At 39.4% G+C, this 18,054-nt stretch overlaps 1 protein-coding gene across 1 annotated transcript; it reads left to right on the plus strand.

The window, feature by feature from the left end:
• Positions 1-445: 445 nt before the first annotated feature.
• PLAU (plasminogen activator, urokinase) lies at positions 446-8,351 on the plus strand. The gene is made up of 11 exons (XM_085065571.1): positions 446-596; positions 2,144-2,254; positions 2,872-2,923; positions 3,101-3,205; positions 3,742-3,907; positions 4,245-4,330; positions 4,450-4,639; positions 5,262-5,416; positions 6,384-6,524; positions 7,101-7,249; positions 8,116-8,351. The coding sequence occupies exons 2-11, from the start codon at positions 2,195-2,197 to the stop codon at positions 8,308-8,310; spliced, it is 1,299 nt and encodes a 432-aa protein (XP_084921697.1). The 5' UTR covers positions 446-596; positions 2,144-2,194; the 3' UTR covers positions 8,311-8,351.
• Positions 8,352-18,054: the final 9,703 nt, after the last annotated feature.

An 18,054-nucleotide genomic window follows, 5' to 3' on the forward strand; every position in this document is an offset into this window, starting at 1 on the left:
CGGGCTGTGTTTAACCCACACCTGAAAGAATTTAATCTTCTATTAATTAAAAAATCACTTCTGCTTCTCTCATCATGGGTAGCACCACATGAATAAAACACATCATATTTGCTTGTATCTCCGTGCTTCCATGCTCCAAGACATGCTTCATTGTCATTCCACGTTTATTGCTAATATATATACATATATGTTATCGTTGTTATCATTCTGTCATGTCTCCAGGCGTGTTTCCAGTCACTCCTTTCATAGCTCTCACTCAGATTTCTCTTTTGTTTCTATAAATGCCCCTAAGGAATTGCGGGCTGCCGCGAGGAGCCCCTTCCAGAAATCTTACCCCGTACAAAGCTGTTTGTTCGCCCTGACCGTACCCCCCCTCCCTTCTCCGAAACTCAAAAGCAGCAGAAGAAATTCCCTCCTTGAGTCACTCGGCCGGCTCTGTTGGCAGCGCGGCGGAGCGCCGAGGGGCGGTGCGGAGCCTCCCCCGGGCGGCAGCGGCGGCAGCCCCGCCCCGGCTGGGCTCAGCCTTATAGCCCCTGCGCCGCGCTGCGCCCGGCACCGCCGCAGCTCCGGAGCCTGGCACCGCCGCCTCCCCGCCGGTAAGTGCCGTGCCCTCGGAACCCCGTCGGCTGCTGAAGGCGCGAGTGCCGCCTCTCAGTCGATCGGGATGAAGCGATTGCTCTTTAAATTGCATTGAAATTAAAAAAAAAAAAAATAAAGCTAATGCGATGCAGGATGGCAGCGGTGAGGAAGGTCAGTTCTACTAGCTGCGGTATGTCAGAATTTTTAAAGGAATCAGCAGTCCTGTTGTTTGTGATGTGAAGGCTGGGCCTGAGAAACTAATTAGGATAACAAAGAATAAACGAGTTTTATTGCTGCCGAAAATGCTAAAAATAATTATCTTAATGTTTAAGGGAAGTATATCTGCTGAAATTGCATTGGAATCTGAAAAGTGAGCACAGCTAAGTACCTGAGGAATGATTTGCTTTCTTGCATTATGGCACCTGCTTACAAGCAAAGGGTGCATCTATTAGCATTTTCATTTGTATAATGTCTATTTTCTAAATTAATCCAGTGATCTTTTCCCCATGTTTTGGTTCACACCACCGAGTGTGAAAACTTTAAAGTGTTCAGTAATGAGCTATAGAGTACTTGCACTCCATTTTCTCCAAATAAAACCAAACTGGAAGGTGCAATCCATGTATCAGCAGGTATTCAGTCTGCAGGACCAAACAAGAATTAGTCCAATGTAGAAACATGAAGCAGGTGCAGTGTGGAGCAGGTCTTCAGTACCAGCTCAGTTCTGTACATCCTCTCCTACTGCACTGCTCTTTTTTTGCCAAAGTAAATATAACTGAGATTCCCAGGGAATCTTTTAAAAATCACATTTTACAGTTTTCTAGAAATGAGAATGCTTTAAAAAAAAAACTCTCATGACTTCTATTGCAATTTAAAAACGAGAAAAATACATATAGGATTTTATTGTACCCCCATTGTTGCTACAAGATAATTATTTATCAGTGGTAAGATTGCTATACATACTTGGCTACAAGATCTAGCTGAATAAAGGAAATCAAGACAGAATATGTTGTAAGCCTCTAATACTGTGAATGAGGCAACATCATGAGCAGACTTTCAAGAGTTTGCAGTGGTCAGAGGCACTAGGTGAGGCAGCTGGGCTTACTTAAGTGCTGAGCATCAACAAGATGCAGCTGGTAACTACAGAGTTACTGAAAAAAGGAGCTTTCTCTTTCATACCCTGAAGTTGCATGCTCATTGCTTTCCTTGAAGATAGTAATGATCGGTTAAATAGGTACAGACAGCTGCACAGCAGCTAAATAAAATCTGCTGATTTCCAACTTTTAGTCCACACTGCAAAAACAGTATGGATTTTTCCAATTTCTCTTTCCCTGCTTCATTTGCACTCTTAAAAAAAATCTGGTGGTATTGCTGATGGTACCAAAAAAAGTTTCAAAGTATAACCTCTAATATATGGAAATAATAAGCAGATGTCCCACAGCAGGTACATGCTTAATTCTTCATCAATTTTGTTGTGATTTATTCTGAAACCAACTGATAACAATAGAAGTAAGAAAGCTGACACTGCAAGCTACAGCATGATGCTAAATTCCTCTTTTATTTTCAGAATCAAATAATACTGATAGAAGAAGAACAAAGGGAGAAGTTAACTAACAACATGAAGTTACTCATCTTCCTCACAGTTATCTTGAGTACACTTGTCACGGGACTAGAGTCTGTAAGTTTTTAAGTATTTTGAAAACCTAATCTTATTTCATGGAGAAAGGCATGCCTAGCCTGCAAAGCAGAGGAAATACCTTGAAGGACAGAACAGAAGCCCATTGTTGTATAAACTTACTGGCTTTTATTCTGTGGCACAAATGTGAAGCACCAAGGTCACTAAAATGACAGGGGCAGCTGATGAATGTTGCATCTCTGCTGCCCTGCTTGGTGGAGAGCATGAAGTTTCCATCCCCGTTTTAGGGACACTGACCATTAAGAGCTGCTTTGGTTCTTACAGCATAAATAATTGTGATGTTGACCTGATGCAGTGGCACAGCTCAGTGGGGCGCACAGCTCAGTGGGGCTTTTCTGAGCCTGGGATTTTTGGGTATCTTGGGGTTATTTTTTGCATGATGTGGGATCAGTTTTCCTTCCCCATTCTGCTTTGCCTAATTAGAGCTCCACTTTTCATTCATACCCAAATTCCACAGAGCAGGTTCAGCTGCTAGCTATATGCAAAAACCCTAAACTGTTGAAGATACTCAGTAGGGAACAGAGTTTGGGCCTGTAAACAATGATCAAACCACATAAAAGGAACTGCTTCCTTAAAATCTGTTTTTTCTTTTCCCTTAGGTTTATAGCTGGAAGTACTACAAGCTATATAAACGCAGATCAGATTACAAGGGTAAGCATCTGCCTGTTCTATGTGACCCTAAAAAGTACTTACTATCCTGTAATTATACCTTCATACCAGAAGGAAGACCCTTAATGCTACTTAAAAACCAAGAACTTAATTTGCAATTACATTTCACCTCAGCATTCAAATGTTTTGCCTTTAATTAGTGATGTCTTTTACTTACAGAATGCACTTGTTTAAATGGAGGAACATGCATTACCTATTACCTCTTTAGTGGAATTGGTCGTTGCATATGTCCAGACAGATACACTGGGATTCACTGTGAAATAGGTAGAGTATCTATTTTCCTTAATGCTAACTAAATTTATTGGAAAGGTCTAAAAGCTAGTCAAAGAATTAATATGAAATGCCATGGCAAAGTATTACCCAGAAACATAACTGGATAGCCTTTAGCAGTTTATACTGAAAGACTAAATGAGGAGAAATAAGTAAATGTTGGTGCAAAATCAAGATCTCTAATTTTTCTTGTTCCTGCCTCCTCACTAAAGTTGCATACCTCAATCTTACTTTTAGTTTGGAGTGGAAAAAATGAACTTGTTTGAGTGTTCAGAAGCAGAATAACTTATTGTATTGTGAAGTTCACTTAAACTGTTAAAGAATTTATCTGCATGCTTTAAAGTGTGAGATACTTGATGCTCAAAATTCACATAGAGCAAATTTAATAACAATGTGTAATCAGTCTCCGTTTTGCATTTGTTATTGAGTGTAATGCAAGAACTTTTTCCTCATTAGAAAGATTTGACCATGTCTGTTACAGAACAATTATAAATAAGAACATGCTGCTAATAGAATTTTTATTTTCTCAGACACTGAAAGCACATGCTATACTGAAAATGGGAAGGACTACAGAGGGATGGCAACAGAAGAGAAATGTCTGCCATGGAACTTGCCCTCACTAATCAGGAGGGATCGTTACCATGCTTATTCAGAGAATGCTTTGCAGCTTGGGCTGGGCAAACACAGCTACTGCAGGTAAGAAAAACATCACTCCTCCTGTGATGACTTCCATTATCACAGCCCCAGAGGCGCTTCAGTGAGAAACATGTTCTAAAAAAATAACATTTCACAGCTGAATTATTGGCTAAAAATATTTGGAATATGACTCTCTGAAGCATCTAGACTTCTTGCTCATCACTGAAGATGATCATGCTGTAAAATTCACAACATATAGTAGTAATAGTTGTTAATGATTTTATCTGGCATATCTTGCAATAAAATATTTTGGTTTTTTTCAGAACACTTGGAATTTTAAGATACTATGACTTTTCAAAACTGTCTTTATGAAAAGAACACTTTCTTTATCTTTTAGAAACCCAAATGGAAGGAACAGGCCCTGGTGTTACACCAAAAGAGGATTTGCCATTCAAGAAACACCTTGCAACATAGAGAAGTGTGGTAAGTAATATTAGTTTCAACACAGTTGGGGTTTTGTTTGTTTTTTTAATTTTATTTTTAATCACACAATGCTAGTGTTTATTTGTAAGAACATCTGAACAAAATTTTTCTTTTCACAGGGCCTACATGTGGTCAGAGGAGTATCAGCAGGAATTTCAAGATTGTTGGTGGAAGGCAGGCAGAGGTTGAGTCTCAGCCTTGGATAGCTGGCATCTTCCAAAACATAAGGGGCATGGACCACTTCCTGTGTGGTGGCAGCCTCATTGACCCTTGCTGGGTGCTCACAGCAGCGCACTGTTTCCACACTCCGTAAGTTTCCAGTTCCATGGGCTTATTTGCAGCTTTCTTCAACTGATTTCTTTGTGCAGTGCTCACTGAGCAGCCCTTCAGAATGCACCACAGTAAGAATGTTCCTTTGACTGAACAAAACAAGAAGAGCAGCCAGAGAAACATAAGCCTCTGGGAGTCCACATCTAGCAGAATGAACTAGCAAGATGTGGACAGCTAGGTGGGATGCAATTTAAACAATGTAGTGTGTATTGGTGCCAGGATTTCATTTTTACCACAGCAATTCCCAAAACTTAATTGTACTGATGGTGATGAGCTGTGTTATATATCTATGGTGGTTTTTTGTTGGCTTTTCTGTGGAAAGTTAATCCTTTTGGCATACTGCAGAGAATTCTTAATGCCAACACCCTGCATTAGTAGCAACTAGCTAGGCATGTTTCAAAATGTTTGAATATCTATCTTAATCCCTTCAAATGCAAAATCAGGATGCTTTCCTTCAGAATATTGGATCAACTTTCAAAGCTAACTAAATTTTATTTATCAGCATTAAAATAAATCTGAAACAGAACTAGGACTGGATCTCAGCTGTTTACCTTACTCTCAGAAATCAGTGGCCTTCATCAGTTTCTTTACCCTCACTCAGGTCAAGAAGACCAATAAATAAGTCGGTCTACAAAGTCTTCCTTGGGAAGTCTGTACTGAATGTTACCGATGATAAGGAACAAGTATTCATGGTTGATGAGATCATCTCTCACCCTGACTTTACAGATGACACGGGTGGCAATGAGAATGATATTGGTAAGTGACATCTTAATATTAGCCTTTAAAAGACAATTCATAGGTGAATGCTACATAATTGTTGCATACATCTTCTAAAAGAAGTAGACCCAGACATGGGATGAAGGGGAATAGGAACTAGATACTTCTAGATGAAGGGAACAGAAACAGCCTGAAAACTAGGCCAGTGCTGACAGTTTTAGCATTTGTATAAATTTTGGTTGTGGCACTTACCAGATGCATTACCTGGCAGGCAGTCTCTGGACATGTGGGAGACATGGCTTCTCCATAAGCACTGGTGGCTTCATTCCATTTCTGCCATTTTATTTTGTGTCTACAGAGATGACACTGTATGTCTAGTAAATGATGAAAAAATGCATGCACAGTAGGTTTCATCATACAGGATGGGAACGCCGTGTCAGGCAGCACATTAGCTGAAGGTTATCCTGAATTAATTCAGACTTTTAAAAAAGTCTGGGTTTCACAAGCCTATTCCTAAAGCAGCAAAGTCACAGATGAATTTTTCCAACTTGCACAGAACAGACTTGCTACTCTTGCACTTGACATTTAGAACTCTACCACCTCTTCCAGATTCCTCCTTCTGCTGCTGTTAACGTAAAGAAAATTCAAGAATAGCTTTGTAAGCCATTCAGGGTAGTGGGTGCCACCCTCTTCAGCTAGTGAGAAAGTTGAAAGTTTACAACATCTAAAGATACTCTTGCAGCAGACTGTAGTGCCTGAGCCGTCAGCCCCTATCCTTTGAGGAAGCAAGGTCAAGTTGGAACATTTGTCAATTTTAGTGTTTGGAAATTAATGCTGTTAAGTAATGACTATCATTCCAAAAGCAGTGAGGGGAGCAATGTGTAACCAGAACTAAATATAATTGCAACTATTCCTATTTACTGTACCAGATACTCCTATTGTCAGAACTTGAGGGGAAAAGCTTGCTTTACAAAACTAATTTTATCTTTTCTGACTTGTTTTATAGCTTTGATAAAAATAAGGACAACCTCTGGACAGTGTGCAGTAGAATCAAAGTATGTCAGAACAGTCTGCTTGCCAGAGAGGAACCTCTACTTAAAGGACGATACCCATTGTGAAATAGCTGGCTATGGAAAACAAGATTTTTGTAAGTGAATGACTTCTCTTTCCAAAGTTGGTCTTCTACAATGGTGGGAATGAGATGATTTCTACACCATGATCTGAAGTATTAAAAAAAGATTGACTTCTATTGTATAGATTCCATATGCATCTCTTGAGGATGATCTTTGCTGTCATCTTCTCTAGTTGTCCATGGTATTTCCTATTTCCTATCTGATGCTTCTCTCACTTGTCAACCACACAAAGTAAGCCAGGATGTAAACCACAATTTTTATCTTTCCTGATGTGATGAGGAGCAAAAAAAAATTAAAGCTGTGTAGGAGGATTAGCGAAGGATTGCATTTGTGCAGAATTTCCTTCAAAAATTATTAAACTCTAGTTCTTAGAGAGAAAAACATTTATATTTTGTATTTGGAACATATGGTTTTTGCTTGTAACTTATTAATAGTAGAAGCAAACTCATGCATAAAATTGAAATAAGAACCTCAATGCAGAACTGGAATGGTTATGCTAATTCAAGTGCAGAACTTCTAATATGAGGGGTTTCTTGCTTCTTTTTTTGGTCTTGGATGGTGAAAATAATGAAATACTCATTTGTTTGCAGATGACATCTTCTATGCTCAAAGACTGATGTCAGCCACTGTGAACTTAATATCACAGAGAAAATGCAAATATGAATACTATGATGATACTAGAGTTACTGACAACATGGTCTGTGCTGGAGATCCCACATGGCAGATTGATGCATGCAAGGTAAAATTGGTTTGGTTTATTTTCTAAATTTTAAATGCATGTACATTGTATGGGGCAGTCAGTGGCATCTTGTAATTCTACTAGTCACAAGAGTCTGTTATGTAAAGGGAAATTAGTATACTAAGTGGAGTTGACCTGTAGCGTGGCCAAACATCTGGAATAAAGTTGGAACCCAAAGTTAGGTGTTACCCTCTCCAGGTCTTCCTGGAGGTGCAAGAAGTGCAGTATCTTTAGCCACTGTTTTTCCTCAAGGCCTTATTTACATCTATTCAAGCAATAGCTGATGGATATCCATCAGAGCTATACAGCTGTATAACTGTTCTAATATATGTACAGCTATACAACTATTCTAATCTCATCTTGCACTTTAACTATTAACTATAGCTGTGCAGGGGTAGACTACAGGGGTCACTGAGCTCTTCCAGGTTCCTCAAAACTAGATTTATTTCCCTGCAATCTTACTGGGCAGAGTTGGCGATAGGAGCCACTGAAGGACAAGTGTCCTCAAGTGTAAAAGTACCTTATAGGCAGGCAGACAATTGATTCTGTGATGAAGAATTGGGCATGTTGGCTTTGACCTTATATCACTAGTCGAATGTGTGATTATAAAGTTAGGATGGGGATGGAGGGTTGTTTTCCAAGGCAACTATTCTCCTGCTATCCTGATGGGGCAACTAGAGAACTCCTTAGCTTTAGGGGGACTGTTCAAGTCACAGCAGATGCTAAACCTTCTGATCCATCTAAGTAATGTTCTCAAAGATCAAAGCTTTAGCTCATAGGTCCTTACTAGCTTATTTAACTCTAGAAAAACAATCACAGGCTCCATCTGCATAAAATGACCTAATATGTTCTCTTTCTGTTGTCAGGGAGATTCCGGTGGCCCCATGGTCTGTGAGCACAATGGCAGGATGATGGTTTATGGGATTGTCAGCTGGGGAGATGGCTGTGCAAAGGAAAACAAGCCTGGTGTTTACACCAGAGTTACTCAATACCTTAACTGGATTGACTCCAAAATGAATGGGGTAGTTGCCAAGAGTCGTTTTCTTCCTGAACCAAAGTGACCTTTTTTCTACAGCTGGACTGAAATGAACAAGATTCAGCCTATACTGACACCAGGACAGTGAAGACCTGAATGTCATAAGAGGCTTCATTTTAAATGCTTGCGTGGTCAGTCACTCACATCGGTGTTCTGAGGCATGAGGCAGAGAGATGGTTGATATATTATTTTACTACTCTGAATTACCTGGAAACCACTCAGTGGGAAGCTAAAATATTTAACATTTAAATGAGTATTCCCATGCATGATACTATGCATAGCAAGTTACTGTCCACTTCATTTATGAACCAGCATTTGCTCTGGAAATATTGATGCTGTTTCAACTTACTTAAGTATACATTTTATCCATGACCTGAGTCTAAAATGTCCCCTTATTGTACTGACTTATACTAAGATTTGAGTCCTACAAACCTAACCTGTTATGACCAGTGCTGAGAGAGTTATCAGACTTGGCATCAAAAAGTGGGGGGAAAAAAGTAGTTGCTGAGTCAGCATTACAAACTCTTAATGTATATTTCACTTAAGAACAGTGCTACAAGAAGGCAAATTGGAAATGTGCTAGACTTCCAGGTCACATGTGAAGGTGTCTAGGTTGCTTGGAAAGTCTGATTATGCAATCTCTGTACACCTACCTATGCATCCAGGAGAAGATTTAAGGACTTGGCACTCACTGAATGCTGCAGGCATCAAAAGTCAAAAATTTATTTCCATTCATTTAACTGATATTATATGGAAGTGACTTTTTTTCTCCCCCAGACTTGTTCTGGTTTTATTTTTAAACTTGTCTTTGTTTTGTAGATTTGAATTATTTTATAGATTTGAATTATTTGTATGAGGGCTGGAACCTCAAGCTTTATTTAATTATTTTTACTGTGTTTAACTTATTGTTTGTATTATGGATGTTAAATATAATTAAAAAACCTTCTTCTTACATGTTTGTTTCTCCTGTCTGGAAGTTAGAAGGGTATCACTGAAAAGAGAATTGTCATTATTAAGTTCTGATGTCACTGTAACCTGCCTTAGTAAAACATCAATATTTGAACTTCCTGATTATTGGAATATTTGAGAAACATAAGTTAAATTCTTTCTTTCTAAAAAGCACATGGGTGTTCATGAAAAGCACACTTCCTCTGTAGTGTAGCATAAGGTGGGTCCATGAACCCTGCACTCGGGTGATGCAATGATAGGAAGAAGAACCTTGATGAAGTCTGGTTCTTGAGACTCGAGTGAAGCAGATACCATCTCCCCTGTTTGCAGTGCTGTTATTGTTAAGTCATGTGTCCTTATACTTCAATAACCTTCCTGTAATGGGGTGGGACAGTACTTCTTCCCTTTTCCCCCAGATCTGCCCAGCTCTGAGTGGTCACGAGTGAGAGTTGGCAACCATGTGACTGTACTGTGACTAATGCCCCAACATCCCCGCTGTGGGCAGGGACACCAAGCACTACTTCAACATGAAATGACTACCAATAGTGCTGCATTGCGAACTGTTAGGCAATACAATTTGTGGTTGGAATCTGCAAAGAAATTTATTAGCAGAATTAACCACTGCATGTGCTAGAGTTATTTGGGGCAAGTTTTGGGACTCCTGATTAAAGTTTGTTCAGGGAGTTAGTTACAATTGCATTGTTTCCAAAGAATGAGTTGGAGATCTCATGTGAGACAGTGGGAGACTGTGTGAAAAGGAAAGCATCTCCTCAGTGCTTCTTTTGACAGCAACTAACAGTGCAGCCTGACCAGTGCTGGCAGAGAATACTTCAGGCCCAAAGTAAGAAATGGTAATACAGTTTTAGACAAAAATATACTAGGTTTTAAGCATATCTTTTGGCATGCTGCAAATTTCTCACTTCAGTATTCCACTTTAACACTTATCAAAATACTAAAATCAACAAATTGTCAACAGGTACAGAATAGAAATTCCTTCATGGCAATTGCATATGCTTTTCATTGCAATGAACAGCACATTTGTTGTTGACTTCTCTAGGCTTTTTCTATTCAGAGAGTCAATATAATAGAAATTTCAACTTATTTCCATCATTATGAATATAAGTAAGAATGATAAAGCAGTGATAAACTTGCATTTAGGTCTAGGAAGCTCTGGACAAAGTGTAAAGACAGGATCTTGAAAGCAGAGGGCCTTTAGAGGATGTTTAGGTCTGCAATGTTTAGTTTACGTTGGATAAATTATTCCAGCAAAAATGGAGTCTTTTCATACAGTACACATACACCTCTGCTCTGGCTGTTAGACAATTTTATATAGTCTCTTTCAACATTCTCTGCATGACTTTGTCCCCATAGCCTGGGAAAATTAAGGGCAGAAGATGAGAGCATAGTTTTGCAAAACTTCCTGCAACAGAATCCACAGGAAACGCTTTCTGTTACAGAGAGTGAGCAGATGTTGATCCAGGTTGAGGTGCTGGTGAAGCTGGTGAGAAACAGCCTAGAGAACTGTGCATGGAGGGTGGCAAACCCCTGCAGAATGACAAGAGAACAGCCAGAGAGAGGATGGTTTTGGAAGATATATCTGCTCAGTACTAACATCCATGCAAGACAAAATTTGATATTATAAAGCTGCTCTTACTTAATACTGTTCATCGATTTCAGGTATTTGCTGGCAGCAGAAAGGAATAGGAGTCCAACAAGTATTTAGAAACAGCTGAGAGGTGGGCATCAGCCCAAGTGAAGAGATCATACTCTCGGAAGCCTTAGAAGCATGACTAACATGAACTCAAGTTCCTACTTATCTTCAGTACTTCCACAGAAGAAACATTAAGTAAAGAGGACAAAGCAGTATCTGATATGTGCAGAGCACATAGGAAGCTTGTTTAATCGGTCAGCTCTTAGAAGGAAGTGATGCATCCTGAATGAACAGACCACTTGACCTTATATAGCTGGAGCTTTCTTCATGGAAGTGAAACTAAAAAGTGACTCAAAGTACTTAAAAATAAAATCTGTTTTAAATAAACTAAGGGATGAGGAAATGTAATACATCATCACCTGTTTGTTACACCACTTCCATGTGGAATTGTATGCATGAGAGGGTTTTGTTTGTGCATATTGAAACCTGAACTAAAAACATGACATGATTATTTGAAGCCTTTGGCTCACTTCTGACACCTAACCAGAGCTCCTGTTTTAGGCCTCATGAGTGCAGAACTTATTAATAAAAAGAGAATCAAATCTTTCTGCATTCATCAATCTTGTAATTTCAAGTTTCAGATACCTTTATCTTAAGCTGAAGCAAAAAAAAAGTTACATACTTGAAACACTACATATTCATATAAGCAAAAATCTGGGTTCAAACTTGGTCTTACATAGCCCTTCCAAATGCATCACATCTCATGCAGTATAAAAATGGACAATCTGAACAGAATTTGGGTTGTGTTGTTTAACCTTTTGGCAAGTGAATAAAATGGAACTATAAGAAGAGGAAATGCATGACTTTGAAGGAATGAGGACTATGTACTTAAAGAACAGCAAAATGAGATGCAGACCCAAAAGTCAAACATGAAAAGACATACAGACCCACAGGAGCAGTATGTTCAATTCCTATGTCCAGTTCCATAGCTACAGCCAAAAAGTTGACTCATTCAGATTTAGGCTGCATCTGCCTGGTTGGATACACCAATGATCTTTGAAGCTGGAAAGGGCTGTGAGTATACCAGCATCCAAACAGAATTCAGAGTGAACATAGCAATCCAGAGTCATCAAAAATGAACAAGCTAAGAAAGACAAACAGGAGTAACCAAATGCACAGAAGCAGATGAGTGATGACTGGTATTAAAACAGATCCAGAAGGCATTGCAGACCACAGGCTGGATTTAAGTCAGCATTGAGTAAAAAACTGTAAACATACTGACATACATCAGAGCACAGTTTGCAAACCTAGGGACAAGGCAAGCACTCAGCTGTGTTTTGTTTTGAGTGTCAGTCTTGATGAAAAGACAACAGTAATCAGTGGTCCAGAACATGGTAAGGAGAAAAGACTGAAAATACTTAGTTTATTTTATCCAGAGAAGCAAAATCTACAAGGGACATTTTCATCAAAAGGGAAAAGGCTAAAGCAGAGAAGGGAATAAACTGTTCTCTGTATCTTCTGGAGATGGGGTGAAAAGCAGTAATCTTGGTTGCAGGAAGGGAAGCTGAACTGAAATATTATGAAATTACTCTACTGGTAAGAGTAGTGAAGCATGACATAAATGCAATTGAGTGGTGTTGAGCTTCATCCACCAGAATTTTTCAGAAAAATTTAAATATAAGAAAATAGTTGGTTTGGGCTCTTGCAATGCAACTGAAAGGTATTTTGAGAAATCATCTAACCTCAGGTTCCCTGTTTTATTATGAAATCAATGAACATGCTCAGTGACTGAGATGACTACATGAAAATACAGACATTACAGGGATATTTAGAAATAATATTACACAATTTACCCATCTTTTTAAAAAGCAGCTTTAAGAAATGGGTCCTATGAGAGAAAATAGTCTGGATTTGTGAATTAACAAGTAAAGGCAAACCTCTTAATGGTAGACTAATATCTATAAAGAGTTTTGAGCAAACCTTTTGGTGACTCTTAACAAAATAATATTCGAGAAAGTACTAGAATCCAATTAATTGTTTCTATGTCCCACTGGGTAAAATAATGTCAACGAATAACATGTGCAACTGGCAAGTGAATAAAATTATTATCCCCTATTGGATAGTGGAAATGTTATTTTTCTACCGAATGACTGGAAAGTTTGTATGTAATGCTGTGATTTGGCATCATACACTGAATTACCTCAGTATGCTTGGAGCTCGAGGCCTCTGGGTGTGTGATAAAATCTCCCAAAGCACAGTATTATTGTAAGGAGGCAATCACGAAAGAAGATGAAAATCACAGGCAACCACAAGACTTTACATATTGGGATTTGCAATGCCAATTGCAAATTGGGACTTGATGCCTGTTTGGTGACAGTTTAGTTCCAGAAAACCAGATGGACACAGTTACACATCCACAGACAGTTTCACATTTATCAGAAATGAAACAAAGTATCTCTGTGGTCACAGCTGGGATGTTCCAATGCAGTAAATTCATAACCTCAACAGTAGTAGTTAAGAACTAGTTACCACTAATTCTTCCCTAGATTTTCTTGCCTTGTGGCACAAGACTTTAGCCTAAGTTAAAACAAAGCATCCCCAAGTGACATAAATCAGAACATCACTACTGCTGTTGAAATTGCAGCTGTTCCATGAAGATCACAGCCTGTACTTGGCACTACTACAGCATGTCAGCACCCATGATAAAAAAATCTTCACTAATTTTCCAACTCCTTCATCTTCAAATGCACCTGCAAAGTGTGACACATGGCAAATTTGTGTGGTTGGATAATATTTTTATTTTTAGATATGCTTACGTTGCTATGTTAACAGCAGCCCAGCCACATTAAGCGCCTTAAAGAGGTACCTGTGACCATTGCAATCAAATTTCACTCTAGAACTTGCTAGACAGTCCCTGAGTCAACACTGCAGGACAGCAAGGGGCTTTAAGTAGCTGCCATTCAAAATTGAATTGATTTGTCTCAGAAATTATTTTCCTTAGACACCTTGCATTTGGGATCAGGTGTATTTGATTACAGTCACCACATTTTATAAATCCTCTTTAAGAACAAGCAATTGCAAATTTAATATCGAACTGTACATACACAGATAAATTAGAAATATTTTTCCAGAACAACCCAGTTTAATCTAAAATAACTGCAATTAGGTTTATCTCACATATTAAATCTTTTGCCCTCTAAGAACATTGTCTTACATTAACTGTATCCTCTATTTACAATGGCTTTGTTTTAACACACACAGCATCAAGCGATCTTTTGTTTATTACCTGGGGAGACAAATCAGAGAATTTTTTTATATGCTGTAGTGGAAACCAGGCTACAGAAATGTTTTCTGATGGTCAACCCGACTCAGCCTTAAAACCACACTAAAGGGATTTAAAAACATTCAGAGGGAAAATTATATCAGCTACTAGCTTTACTTTTAAAAATTTGGAGCAGTTTTTATTTTTACAGTTCTATTCTAGACATAAAATACACATATGTCCTCCTAAAGAATGAAAACAATCATATGGCAGGAAAAATACTAACTGTTCAGAGGCAACAGAGCTGTCAGATATATAAGATGACAAGTGGTTGAAGGAGATAAAAAAACTGTACTTCAGCCTCCCTGGGATGCTAGCTTATCAGTGCTTTGAACTACAAAGCTAAAAAACAAAGTTTGTCACCGGACTGTGATCTATGTCAGCAGTCTTTTAGATCAACAGACCTGCAATAATAATAAAAAGATGCATTATTAATCACAGCATGGAAAATATCAGGAGGCAGCAGCGTTTAAAGAACTATCTGGAACCAGATACTGAATCTCAATGAAAATATGACAAGCTACAGGGCCAGGCTATCCACAGCTGTGCTGGCCCTTACTCTGATAGACATTTTGTCAGTATAAAAAAAGAAACAAGTGTACAAGTATAATGAAATTTTATAGTTTTCACTACATTTGTTTAAGTAAGTCAGTTATCTTTGCCTTACTGACAATTTTACAGCTACAAAGACTGTCATAACAAGGTCCAAATTTCACAAATACAAGAGATTTTCTACTATGCTTTTTCCTATTAAATATTCATGACAAGGGCTGAAGTTCATATATATACGTAATGTATTTTACTGACTTAATCCCAAAGGATCCTACAGATCTCCAGCATTTGAGCTTCTCCATTCAATCTGAATGAGAAAATAGCTATATCTGCTGGTATGTTCTATTTTCTAAAGGGATAATCAAGATCAGATGCTATTTAATTATTGGATTTTCTTTGTCTGGTATCTTTTAAACTTGCCTGGACACTATGATTAAAATTACAGTGTATGGACTATTCCAATGGCAAAGAGCATTTCTGAAGGAGCTTTCTCTCATACCAGTAAACCAGCCATGTTGTTGGTATCACCGCACAGGAGCTAATTTTTATTAATAACAAACCACTGCCAAACAGAACTTTTATTCTTGTATTTTTAGTTACAGAATCTTGCTGTGGAAACAACGATGCATCAAGACAGGCTTTACACATTAAACTTTACAGATTAAGCAACAGAAAAGAAATGTAAGTCCTCAGCTCAAAGGTATGGGTAATCAGATCAATCTGGAAACTTGTGAGCTATTAGAGAAATAATGTTTTAAAGGGAGAAAGTAAATATAGCACTGACAAGCACACCTTTAAAACTGAATGATATACAAGAGTGATTGAATTCTTATACTGAATGATCTACAAGAGTGACTGAATCCTTATTTCTAGATTTAGTACTATGTGTTTGGGCCAGCCTCATCTCTCATTTTACATGAAATAATCTCACACCTACAAAGCTCCCAGCAGACAAGGCAGCTTCCCTGATTTAAATCCAATTCTTCTCTATTAAAACTTCTATGAACATCTGAAGAAAAAGTAAGTATGTCTATTATCGACTGGTCTAGATGCACTCACACTCTGATGGGCCGCACTTGCTTTTGCTCAAATCCGTGTGTGAGTTACGTGCCTGAGGCGGGCAGTGAGACGCGAACACCTCCATCCCTCTCCCGGCAGCCAAGGCACAGAGCTGCCGCGAGATGGCGGAGCAGCCTCGGAAAGGAGATGCTGGCGCTCGCAGCCAACGCACAGGCAATTCACCGAGCGCGTAAATCACAGTGAAGTGCTTTTATTTATAGCATAACCTTTGCCCCCCTTCCACCCTAGTACTTATAAAAAGGTGAGCATGGGATAAACAGTAGTTACTCCGCCATTTACGTATATAACCCGGCACTGCTAACTGTGATCCTGCCAAACAACACTGATTCCTCGCTGACATTTATAATCTTGCATTTCCTGACCTATCTAGACTTCAGGTAATGCTAGCACACTTTGCAGCAGCAGAATGGCCAGAATGCTGTCCTTATGAGAACCCCTTGCCACAACAAAGACATTACTTAGTAAACAAAAACAACCAACCAACCAACAAAAAACAAACAAACAAACAATCCAAAACAAACAACAACAACAACAACAACAAAAATCAAAACAAAAACCCCAAAAGCCAAAACCAAACAAAAGCAAGTTATTTAATGTCCCGTTCACAGGAAGTCGTGGAATGCATGGAAACAGCGGGGAAAGTGTTTAAGAAGTGCCTGCAAAAGCGCAGTACACCACATAACCGTTTTCCTCCAACAAAGCACGAGTTCCACTGAAATAGCACGGGCACAGATAAACTGGCACACCAGGTACCAGCAAACGCGGCAATACTAAATCTTACCTAAGAAGGGTAACAGTTATAATAGCGTTAAGTGGGAGCGCTGACAGTGATCCTCCCTGAGCCGCTCTAAAGCGCTGGATCATTAAAACGTGCCCGCCAACTACAGCCGCTTGAGAGCATTTGCTGCGAGCATCTCCTTCCGCGCCCGCGCTGGCGGCTCCGCTGGGGGCGCCCGCGCCTCGCTCCGGCGGGACGGGGACGGCGGGATGGGGACAGCGGGATAGGACGGCGGGATGGGGACAGAGGGATGGGGACGGCGGGATAGGACGGCGGGATGGGGACAGAGGGATGGGGACGGCGGGATAGGACGGCGGGATGGGGGGATGGGGACAGAGGGATGGGGACAGAGGGATGGGGCGGCGGATTGGGGCGGCGGGGCCTGGGAGGCAGCGGCAGGAAGCCCCCGGCCGGTGGGACGTGCGGTGCAGTGGTGCGAGGCTGTACCCCCCACTTGTGCAAATAGTAATTTTTAAAATTTTATACCAACTTCAGGCCGTGCGGCCACGTCTAAGTGTGAACCAGCTCGCTGCTCTGCCCTGAGAGCTGCAGAGTCTTCTCCAGACCCCTTCTGTCACATGCTACACACAGCGACAAGTACTTTCCCGTACCCGAGTCAGAACAACATAGCAATTTGCTTTGAATTGGTTTCATCTCTTGGATTTTGAATGTTTGAAGTTTTAACTTCAAGTCAACACCCACAAAGTTTCTACAAATGTTAGGGGAACTCAGTCCTTAACTGCTTTCTTACAGTAATGCAAACACACTCAGGTGATAGGCAAACGCTTGTTTATAATTTACTCTTCATGGGTCTTCACATCTGACACATTCAGGCAAGAAAGCCACGTACGGTGAAGTGATTTCTGACAACATGCTGCCACTAGAAGCTGCATCAACATTTTCAGAACACAACTGACCTTACATTGACTAATTATTGTGATCTATTCAGGCATCAATGCACAGCTAAAATTATAAATCTTATCAATTTGTTCAAGAAGTTGTCCCATTCTGAAAGTAAAAATGGCATATCAAAATAAGTGTAACACAAAGCCTCCAGCCAGAAAGCACTTGAATGTGTTTAACGAGTAAGTCTGCACTCCCCTTTGCTAGAGTTGTCTGATTTGTGTTATCACTTTTTGCCAAATTTTAGGAAGCCCATGACCCAAATATTATAATTCTGAACCTTGGAAATAGGAAACTGTTAAAGCACCTGTGACTGGAAAATTGTAAGATTAGAGAAACTTTTTCAGGCTCTGAATTATCAAATTAACATATTTTTAAGAAATATAAGATATAAGGCAAAGATAAAGAATCCTAATTCATCATTCCATTCAAGATTATTTTCTTCTTGACACATGAATGGACCTCAATATTGCTTAAAGAACCAAATGAGCAGAACTGAACACTTATTTCATCTCATTCTGCAGATGTCAAACAA

The sequence above is a fragment of the Lichenostomus cassidix genome, chromosome 6 (assembly GCF_008360975.1).
Source record: "Lichenostomus cassidix isolate B80296 chromosome 6, HeHo_3.0, whole genome shotgun sequence".
Lineage (NCBI taxonomy): Eukaryota > Metazoa > Chordata > Aves > Passeriformes > Meliphagidae > Lichenostomus > Lichenostomus cassidix.

What these genes read in the sequence shown, in the direction of transcription:
- PLAU (XM_085065571.1), top strand. Translation starts at nt 2,195, where the DNA reads ATGAAGTTACTCATCTTCCTCACAGTTATCTTGAGTACACTTGTCACG. An exon ending in GGCAAACACAGCTACTGCAG is followed by an intron (nt 3,908 to 4,244) that starts GTAAGAAAAACA and finishes TTTATCTTTTAG; the next exon opens with AAACCCAAATGGAAGGAACA. An exon ending in GCGCACTGTTTCCACACTCC is followed by an intron (nt 4,640 to 5,261) that starts GTAAGTTTCCAG and finishes ACCCTCACTCAG; the next exon opens with GTCAAGAAGACCAATAAATA.